This window comes from Belonocnema kinseyi, chromosome 4 (genome assembly GCF_010883055.1).
Source record: "Belonocnema kinseyi isolate 2016_QV_RU_SX_M_011 chromosome 4, B_treatae_v1, whole genome shotgun sequence".
NCBI lineage: Eukaryota > Metazoa > Arthropoda > Insecta > Hymenoptera > Cynipidae > Belonocnema > Belonocnema kinseyi.
The window spans coordinates 108,045,076-108,056,573 of record NC_046660.1 but is presented as its reverse complement, the minus strand read 5'-3'; the positions used below and the strand labels follow the sequence as shown (position 1 = coordinate 108,056,573).

Here is an 11,498-nt window from a genome sequence, read left to right as displayed (position 1 = left end):
CATTGTTGTTCCCACAAGAAGCTAGGGAAAGGGGTTCGTCCATCCTTGTAGAGCCCCGCATGCAAGGATAAGGCTGCGTACTCTGAGAGGTCGCCCGGTATCACAGTCACCGTTCTAGACAACTCACCCAGGTGCCATTCAGCTTTCGGCACGATTTTCACACCTCCGATTGGGGGTTAATTCCTTCGGGACCACCCCTGGACAATTGTCCGCGACTGCCCATTCATTTTTGTAACTATATTCAGCAGAAACCCTTGGTACAGAGACCCTCTATCCGCAACCCGAGGACGCGTTCGGTGGCTTTGTTATAGGCCCTTCGGTTTGATTCTAGAGGATATTATATATTGTATAAAAATATAGAAGATTGTTTAATCATTAACAAAGACTAACTTTTATCACAGTCAGAATTACCTTTTTTGTTAGGACAGGTATACACTCAAAGTTATAAGCCGCTTGTGTTGAGGTCATAAAAATTCGATTCAAGATATAAATTGATGTCTTAAGAACATAGAAACTAGTCTCCAATACATAGATTGAAGTCTGGCTCCGTCTCAAAACTGAGACATGCTAAAGTCGAATCATTCTTACTCGAGCGTATATTAAAACATTCCATTTTTAAATAATTCTATAGTTATTAATTGATTTTTAAAAGTATTTATCAATTGCAAATATTTGTATATAAATTAAAACATACTAGTATTATAAATGTTTCTTTTTTGTCAAAGGAGTGTTTTTTATTAAATAAATAAAAATATGTATTTCATACGAATTTCATATGATTTTCTTAACGATTTATATAATATTTTCATTTACAATACCAAGGAAAGCTAAACTGTGCTAAGTCCTTTGCCATTTCCATTATATCATCAAACATGCCGATGTAGCGCCATCTTTTTTCACGAAATGGTTATTGAGCTAATCCATCAACCTAAGCAAACAAAGGAATTTATTTATTTGGTTAATAAGTGTCCCTCTAAAAAATGTTGTTTTGAGATGGAGCCACACGGAAAAAAATTCTTGAGGCGAACGAGTGAATCGAGAATATATTAAACTCAAAGAAAGTGTACACTTGGATTAGGTAAAATGTTTAGTTAGAAGAGTTACACATTTAGTTACTTTATGTAAATTGTTCTCGTAAATCAGGAATTTGGACAAAATTGCTAAGTTCGAAAGTTTATTGTTCGCGTTTCTTGATATTTCAATATAGTTATCGCCTACAATCGAAACAAATGTAAATTATTATTACTGCATCATAAACTCCATTTAATATTAACATTCGGGCACATTTTAAGTGGTAAAAAACGTTTAATTGTCTAAATTAAATCTCAACTGTCACTGCTCCCGATTAGACCGTCGCCATTTTATTTCGCTGCTCCCATAATGCACCGGTGCTCTTCCGATAATTGCTTCAGACACCTATTCTTAATATCCCTATTATAGCTATACTTATTAGGTGTTTGACTATACGATATCCCTGGTATATGGAAAATGGTCAAGGATATTCATTTTCGCTGATCCAGGGATCTTTCTAAATTCCTTCATTTGTTTTCAGCTAAATATTTGGCTATAATAAGGAATAATATCCCTGTCACAGCTCAATTTTTTTTACTGTGCAGACTTCAATTTATGTCTTGGAGACAAGTTTCTATATCTTGAAGACATAAATTTATCTCTTGGGTCAAATTTTAATGACTCCAAGACGAGCGGCTTATAACCCCGAGTGTATACCTGTTCTAACAAAAAGAGTCATTCTGATTGGCATATAAGCTAATCTTTGTTAATGATTGAACAATCTTGTATATTTTTATAAAATATATATGTTTAATCAACTGATTTACGGATTTCCATTTGCATTATACTTATTTGACGAGGATAACGAAAATTTCGTTTGTTTTTACACATTTCTAACTACTTAGGAGATCCTTATAAAAAGTTACAGTTTTAATTTTTTGGATGAAAAATTTTCAGGGTTGTACTCGCTTAGATTCACAGATTATGACTTTTTTAATTAAAAATAACTAATTTAATAAATACAAATTTTTCGTTCATCAATTTTAATCTCATTTCTGAGTCGAAAAAGTTTCGTCTTGAGGCAAGTTTACGCCGACCATTTCAGCCAGGACAAGGGCCGACTCAAGACAAGTAAACGCCGTCTTACCTGCCGTGACCATAAAAGTAAGACAAACGCTTATGTCTCGACTCAGTTTTGACACGCAGCCTGATATCGATGTCTTGGAGATAATCTCAAAGCATAACCAAGTCGAACTCAAGTCGAAGCATTTCTAGACGGGATGTTTAGCTTTTCTCGTTCAATTTACTTGGTTGTAAAATAAACCACACATAGTCAGAAGCGCAGTTAATTTTAAATTGAATTTCTATTTAACTTATTTGAACTTTGGCAACGAATACTTATTTATGCTTTCAAAATATTGTTTGAACATTGTATTCCTCATAATTAAATTTTGTTAACTTTTATGCACAATTCAGTTAACAGTATTATAATTCAGATAGTAATAATTGATCAACTATTAAAAATTAGGTAATGGACCAAATTCTACAGAATTTGAAACTCAAACTCAGTTCCTATATTTATAACTCCATACTGAATTGAGACTGAGCAATATCATCATAAAAAGTTATTCCTTTTCTAATAATCTCCTAATAATCTCTTTTTGCATGTAATAATCGAAATGAAAAAATTCCCATAATACCGAAATAGAAGGAATTATAATCAAAATAAAAAGTTATTGTTTAAAAAACGCTAATTTCTTACGAACAATCTAACGAATGGTTGGAGGTTTGGAAGGGAAGGAGTATTCCGATTCTGACTGATAAGCAAAACTGATAGACTATCGTATAAAATGTACATGTTCTGATATACACTTTCATTTTAGTAGCCATGTATTGAGTGTCAAATCTGATTTCTGTTATAAGACTGGCGGTTCTAACTATAGTTTTCATCGCTATCTCTTCTGTGAGTTGAATCTTTTCTGAAGATTGAAAAATACTCACTGAGTAAATAATTATCATAATTAAAAAATGTTGGGAATTACATCTATTATTTACACCCTTACTTTGTTATATTAAATTTGTATTAAGACTGTGGCTTCGTGTACTGAGATTTCTGTACAAATAGCTGGATTTTTTAGTACACATAAATGCTGTTTATTATTAATATTTTTTAATTCATTTCTTGATTTAAGTATTTCTTTAATATTAATAATTCTTTCACAAGTCAAAAGAAATTAAATTTTTCATACACATTTAACTTATGTTTGGATTCGAATAAACATGCGTGTCTTTTTATTAGGCATATATGTAAAAAGCGCTAATTAAAATGATTTCTTTCTTTATAAAATTTTAAGCTAAAGATACATTTGGTCTTTTACTGAAAAATGTATTTGAAAAAATTTGCGATTAAGTGATGAATCTTTACTCCACTGAGTACAAATCTTTTTCATTCCAAAAAGTGGTCTTATCAGGACGTTGAAAAAAAATTTGTCTGATTTCCAGCTTCAATTTGCTGCTCTCCTAAGTTGTACAATTTATTTAACCATCACAAAATTGATAGCATTTAAATTATTTGAATATTCTATTTATGTAACAATATTAATGATCCACTTCTTTTTACTTGCAGTCCATAAAGTTGAAGAACTACGAAATATGGATAAGACACGCCCGAAGGTATGGCCACAGTATCTTGCTGCAATCACAGGTATTTACGAGCAGATTATTATATTTATGAACGAGCTTTATTGTCATAAGAGCGTAACGTTTGCTATAGCCACTGATATTTTATGAGAGGGCTTATTCTTTTTGACAAGGCTTGAAATTCTCGCGAAATCAGTAGCATAAATTATTCCAAGATGATGCAACCGAAAATATTATTTAAAAAATTTAATTTTCATCAATTTCTTTAGGGGCTTGAAGGATCATAAATTGATAAGAGCTTTAGAGTTTTTGAATTATAAATTCACAAGCACCCAAAATATCTGGTAACGCATCTGTCCTAAACTAAAAATTAAAAACGTTAAATTACTGAATAATTGTAACAACATGTCTGAAATATGGTTGATTTATTATTATTTTGTATAATACAATGAAGAAGAAGATTTAATAAGTTCTTTGTCTGGTCAGGCGGCATAGCTTCATGGAAAGAGAATTAATGCTGAATCAAGAAAATATCGTTAAGAATACGGACGATATAATATTTTCTTAATCTAACAATAAAAAAATATTTCTTGTCTCAAGAGAATGTACTAGATTAAATTAAATTAGTTTTCTTGTTTAAGAAAGTTTTCTAGAGACAAGACCAAATTTTCTTGAATAATGGAAATATTTTACCGTTTGTATTCGTACAGATAGTTTATTATTTCAATGACGATTTTTTCAGTGTATTTTAGAATTAAGCTGGAAAACAATTATTTAAACTATTCATAATGCGCGCTAAAAATTGTTAATATTATACTTAAGGAGAGTTTAGTATAGAGAATTTTAATCCTCAGGTAGAAGCTAATTCTGTTAAAAATGCACACCAATTGTAAGAAAATTAAATGATATTTTAATAAAATATTTTGGCCGGTTTGATAAGCCTTTTTCTCGGAATTACTATAATAACCATCCCCATTATTCTCAAATTAAATGGACCTAGTTGTCAATAGATTTACGAAACTTTTCTCTCGAACCTCATCAATACTAATCAATTAATTCCTCCTCTCTTTCAGCAACCCTTTCATTGGCCATATCAGGATCCCACATAGGCTGGACATCACCAACTCTGCCAAACCTAAAAAGCCCAGAATCTCATCTTCCAATTACATCTGACGAATCATCCTGGATAGCATCATTCTACCTCCTAGGATCAATCCCAGGCAATATCCTTGCAGGTCTGACAGTCGACTGGATTGGCAGAAAAGACAGTTTATTACTAGCCGGAGTTCCACTCTTCCTAGGATGGATTCTTATCCTAGTAGCTTGGCACCCGTACGTCCTCTACACCGCCAGATTCATCAGTGGAATCGGCCAAGGTATTGTCTATGTTGTCTGCCCAATGTATATTGGTGAGATTGCAGATAAAAACATTCGAGGCTCTCTAGGATCCTTTATCAAACTCCAGGTGACCTTCGGTGAACTGTACGGGCATGCAATAGGACCATTTGTTTCTTACAATGTGCTCGCCTACGCATCCATTATTATCCCAATAATGTTCTTCCTCACCTTCAGCTGGATGCCAGAATCACCTTACTACCTTCTAATAAAAAATAAACGATTACAAGCTGAGAAGAGCCTCTCTTGGCTAAGGAGATATCAAAATGAAGAAGACCTTAAAGAAGAAGCTGATCAAGTGCAGAAAGCCGTTATTAAGGATATAATGAACAAAGGACATTTCTGGGATCTTTTCGACACCTCGGGAAACAGAAAGGCTGTTCTGGTTTCTTTTGGACTACAATTAATCCTTCAATTCAGTGGTATAGCTGCTATCGAGTCTTACACTCAGGAAATTTTTGATCAAAGTGGATCCGAGTTGCCTGCAGCATATGCTGTAATTCTTCTGAGTTTACTGCAGTTGATTGCTGGCCTGGCAGCAGCTGCGTTAGTCGACAGAATTGGAAGAAAACCTTTGTTGATGACGACTACTTTTCTGGGAGGAATGTCCCTTGCCCTAAGTGCTATCTTCTTTTTTTTGAAATTCCAGATGAAGGTGGATATGACTGGTTTAGGTTCAATCCTAGTAGCTTTTGTTATCTTTTATGAACTAATCATAGCCCTTGGATTGAATCCTCTGCCTTATATGATGCTTGGCGAATTATTTCCAACCAGTGTAAAAGGATTTGCTGTCTCTTTGGCCAACCTTTGGGGATCACTCCTGGCTTTCGTGGTTTCCAAACTTCATCAAGTGGTGACTGACACTTGTGGAATTTACGCTTCCTTTGCCTGGTTTGCTTCTACCTGCTTTTTTGGTTTAGCATTTATTGCTTTTCTTGTGCCGGAAACAAAGGGAAAATCTTTGATGGAAATTCAAGAGGAGCTCAACTGTGGGAGAGGAAGAAGAAAGAAGTGTGAAGAGAGAGTAAATGTGAGTACTATAGCTTAAAAGTGTCGGAGGAATTTGGTTCAATCTGAATGAAGACCCTGGCTTTTGGGAATTATGAGGATTATGAGGTGTTTGCTTTGAAATTAAAAACCAATCAAATTATCGACATAATTTTTTCAGTTCAGTAAATTTACAAGCCCCTGAAATTATTCTTGTCTAGGGATTTCACCATTTTTCCACAATCTTTTTCTTTTGACTACTGCCAAGTTTATAAATGTTATCAAAACGTTGACAATTTTTAACTCTGGACAATCAAATTTAAAAAATCCGAAACTTTATTAAACATGGATAAAATTATTGAAAAATCTAACAAAACTAAAAATATAATCTAAAGTATTTAAATCCATTCTTATTTCCAAGATTATGGAGTACGTTTCGCACACAGTGCGTTTAATTAAAATGGACTGCAGGCTACAAATATTTGATTTCAAATTGAATAGGCAGTTTTGAGATTTTAATTATTTATTTAAAGCAAAAAAAGAGAATGACTCAATAAGAATCAGGTATATTAGAGAAAATATGAAGCAAAACATTATAAGAAATTAATTTCTCATTATGAAGAGAAAGCCGATAGTCAAGGCTGGAAAATTATATACACTATCCGCTAAATATAAGAATTATATGAGCTCCATGGATATAAGTTTTAACCATTGACATTCTACAGATAAGAGTTTTTATTTTTATTGAAATGAAATGTGTTATAAGTAATTTGACATAAATAGAAATGAAAAATAAGTTCGGTCAAGATATTGCGTACCTTGAGTAACTTGGCCAGAAACATTGCAGTGCGCATGTTCTCATCTCGCCATGCGGAAATTGATTTAAATTTCAAGACCTGACTGCGTAACGACAGAATTGTCCAGTAGTTTTCAATTGAAGGCAGATTTTTAACCCAGATTGAATTATCAATAATACAATCTAAACTAACTGGAAAGTTGATTTGTTATTTGAGTTTTTAATCATATAATGAAATTAGGAACTTTAGTCTTTGACTGGCCAAATTCCAATATTTTAAAATCAGACTTTCTATTAAAAATAGAATATTTCACTTGCTTTTAAAGGTGATACAAATCAAGTTTAAATTAGTTTTCAAGAAAAATCACGTAACTATCTTGTATTTCCTTTCAGCCAGGATGAAAAAACCATTGAGACTGATATTTATATTACTCATGAAGTACTTTTTTGTTAGTGAAATATTCGAAATAAAAACTTAGCTATTCGAATAAGCAAAGTTATAATTATAATTTGCAGTTTAAAAACTAAAAAGAGGAATATTTAACATCGGATAAATTATACTCATTTACAGTTTTAAATTAAAATTGAACAAATTTATTTCTGTGACAAATATTATTATTAGACGAGATAGACATACTTATTCGAATATTGTATTGGTTAGAGATTTCACTACGCAAAATAATGTATAAAACATCATGTATATTTTAAGGATGTAAACAAACGACTGATTTACTCATAATTATTAGAAATATTTTTGATTAGTTTGCAGAAAATTTTGAAATACGTATAGACACCCTTTCAAACGAAATTCACATTGAAAATATTTATAAGAATATTAATTAATAAAGAATACTTGCAAAGAGAACAATTTTTTTTAATCATTTGAAACTTCCTCTAAACGTCTACGAGTATATTTCTAGTCGGAATAAGAATCATTATAGAAAATCCTACAGGTTTAATTTAAGAAAGAATTATACAAAAGGCTAGAGGAATAATGGCTAATAATTTCTGCCCATATGAACAATTAATTGACAACAATGGCTGATATTCTTAATAGTAAAATAAACATTGTTTTAATATCCTACTTTGTATGGTTAAACTGGACTTGAGTTCTAAAAAAAACCTTGCTTCAGGCTTTCTTTTGTCTACGTTAAAAAGGCCTTACTTGAGATTTCTACTGCCCCAAATTTATATTTACATTCCCCATTGGTTGTATTGAAACCTACCAGAAAATACGCCTGGAAAAAACAAATAAATTAATTTTATAAAAAATAAATATTTTAAATATTAAACATCCTTAACATCAGCCTCATTGAAGAGGGATTCCTCGGGAGAAATCAAATTCCCCATATCGATGCCCTTTCTCCCCCAAAAGAAAAAAACCACTATCTCAGGCCTCCTGATAAAAACCAATGGTGACCCATTCGCAGAAAATCTGTAAAGACGTCATTTTCATGAGATCTCTGCTTTTGCTTGTAAATAAAAGGGGCGTGGGTTAGTCGGAGACAAACTTTTTCTATTACAAGCATCAGGAACTGAAGTTGCTTTGTTTCCATCCAATATCCGTTTCCCTACCATCCTCTTTGCCACAAGTATTCCTAATTAAAATGAAAACAGCGTCTTAAAGAACGAACTTAAAATTAAAAAAATAAAATTCAAACAAACATGCATAAAGTTAAGGCAAGCAACACCCTTATAAATAAATTCTTTCATAAAAACTATTCTTTTAAGAGACTTTTGAGTTTATAAAAAAAGCTGAAAGGTGGACAACTAGTGTGTATATTTTCCATGATAATAACCGCTTTACATAAATGTTATTACAATATATAAACATAAACATTAATATCTCATTCATTAACACCTTTAAACACGACTTTATGTTCTATGTTCGGTTTTCTTTTTTTTATCTTGTAATATGTGTTTGTCACAATGCGTCTTCGTGGAATTTACGCGACGTCGCCTATGTACGAGTTCGCAATCGTCATTATTTTTGTAGCACGAAGCTTCCATGCTTATAAATAATATTTGCACAATATTTCTGCGATAAGACTTTTTACAGATCTTAATGTAGATTTCTTTGATAGAAACGAAAACGTATCATCAAATGACAAATTATAATTATCTATAGTCAGAAATTATATATACAGAAAAATGTCCCCCCTAAGAATTTATAAAACATTCAAATTATATTCAAAGTCTATTTATTTTCTACATTTTAAAAGTTAGGTATTAATTTTGTAGAATTTTCGGAAGTTAAAGTAGAATTTACATTGATGTCTTTTAATTAAGACTGAATAGACAATTCCGTTTTTCCACTGATAGGTCTTGAGCGTTTCTATAATTACATTCAGTGTAACAATTGCGATAAAACGTTCGGCCACTTATCTTCTAGATTTTTTTACAATATTAATAGACTAGAGATTAGATGCTTTATTCGATAAAGAATTAATTTAGTCGACTGAGCGATGAGTATAACTTGATGATTGTGCGACGCAATTGCACTTTAAAAGCTCTAGTTCCCTATCTGATATATGAAATTATTCGCTCGTTTTTGAATATTATGTAAAATCCCACCGCAAAAATTTCTTTATCATAACAAAGTCTCTAATTTTTCTAGTTTTTAATGAAAAGGTTAGAGAAATACTTGAAAGAAATTTTAATAGATGTAACACTGATTTCAAATTTTTTGTTCAGAATTCCATGTAGAATCTTCAAACAAATTTTTTGTTATACATGCGTTTAGTCTTGACCTTTTTTGTACTTAGCAGTGAAGCCAGTCATGGAAATGAAAGTCAAAAGAAAATTTCCGATCATTTTTACCCGTTTCAGCAAAGAAAAACCAACTCTTATTGTATCTGTAAAAACATACATAGAAGGTCAATACGAAAAGACAAACATACGTGGTATACATTAAAAAACAAAGAATAAATCAGGCATGTCGATGTCGGATTTTCCCCCTTATTTATGTACCTTCCTATCCTTGTTTTTACATATATTTGTTTATAAAATACATTGTTTTTGTGAATCATCATTTTTTAAATCATGTTTTTTCATGCGTTATGTTGGGATTTTTTACTGTCGCTGACTTATTCTTCATTTTTTTATTTATATCACGTATGTTTGTTTTTTCTTATTGACCTTCTGTTTTTTCACGGTTATTAATATTTATGTCTCGTGAAATATATTTAAAATTGAGAGCCCCTTTTTATGAGACAACCTTTCTTCTCTCCATAACTCTCTCTTTCCATGACGTTCTTCATTACTTAGCATCCATTTTTCTGCATTGTCCTCAGAAATAGCTAAAAGAGCGAAGTTTTTCCAAACAGGAAAGTTTATACAGATTTTTTGTCTAGAGGGTGAATATTCATAAGACTTAAAATTTGTCATCTTATGAAACACCTCAATAAACAAATTCCGTTAAATTTTTTCCCACCAAAAATGAAAATTATGGCAGCTGTGATACTCCTCTGTCAATATTTGATATTGAATTCGTTTTGAAAATAGAAAAAATAATGTCCTCTAATAATATTTTCCTACTTATAATATTTTTTATCTAAAAAGCGACCATGATTCCAAACTGCGATGAAGTTAAATATAAGAATAGGTTCAAAAAAATTTTTTTTCAAAAAATAAGTATTTGGCACCTGCTCAAGTGGGCAGTCTACAACTTGTCCACATACCTGCTTCAGAACGATATCTTACGCACGATCTGGCTCTTTTGGACCCCCGTGACGACGACAGGTAATCCCCCAACACCAGCGCACTGTTGCCCGCCGAATATTTTCCTCACTCGGGACAACCTACCATTTTTTAACGATTTTAACATTTTTCTGTAAAAAAAAACTACTTCACTTAACATGCTAAAACTTAAATGATCAGGGTAGACGTTTTAATCAAAGAAAAAAATTGCCGGTCATTTCCCGGTTTTTTTTCCGGTTCGCAAACATTTTTCACGGTCAAGGAAATTAAATATATCAAACTCTAATACCAACATTTTTTCCATTTGAAGTCATAATAACTAAGCTGCAAATTATAGCACTCAAAATGAAATTATTAAGGTTAAAACTTTTTAAACTGAAGTTTAAAAGTATTTTAATTTAAAAATGTTGTATTCAAATGTTCAATAATTTACACGTATAAAATGGAAGCTAATAACACTTACCAACTAACCGATTTTAAATTAAATGCAGCTACACTGTCAAATTACAAATTGTAAGCTTTTATAAATTTAGATTCTTTTCTAAAAATATAAATCCACGTTATCATTTTCAATGCTCTTAATTGCAGTCTCAATCAGTAAATTATTTTTTTTTTTTCAAAATTATATCATTTTAAGCAATTGTAAGCTAGAAACATAAAAAATTGACCGATTACATTTTTTTTTAACTGAACACTTTTTTAATCAAAAGTCAAATTATTTTCATTTTAAATAGTTTAAAACTTCTTGAAATTATTAAAAATTTTATTTCAAAGTCTTGAAACATTTACATGTCGTTTCACACTTTTTCAAATTTTAGATTATTTTTTTTTATTTTTTCAGAACATCTAAACATTTATTAAAATGATTCGAATTTTTCGCAATTTTTTTTTACCTTTTTTATTTATTATCCTGCCAAATTAAAAAAATTGTCATAAAATCTTCCACCATTGGTCTTAAAATGGAGAATGA

The 11,498-nt window shown here is 31.3% G+C and overlaps 1 protein-coding gene across 3 annotated transcripts in view; it reads left to right on the top strand.

Annotated features, from left to right (window-relative positions):
- The window catches only part of LOC117171279 (facilitated trehalose transporter Tret1-like), a 20,776-nt gene extending 13,172 nt beyond the window's left edge, over positions 1 to 7,604 (top strand). For 2 of the 3 annotated variants that reach the window (XM_033358421.1, XM_033358422.1), the window contains exons 2-3: positions 3,638 to 3,715; positions 4,725 to 7,604. In XM_033358421.1, the coding sequence (XP_033214312.1) occupies positions 3,664 to 3,715; positions 4,725 to 6,094 (1,422 nt within the window). In that variant the 5' untranslated portion in view covers positions 3,638 to 3,663 and the 3' untranslated portion in view covers positions 6,095 to 7,604. Of the gene's footprint in view, positions 1 to 2,915; positions 2,975 to 3,637; positions 3,716 to 4,724 lie in introns of those variants that run through there. The other variant, XM_033358420.1, reaches the window with a different exon arrangement.
- Positions 7,605 to 11,498: the final 3,894 nt, after the last annotated feature.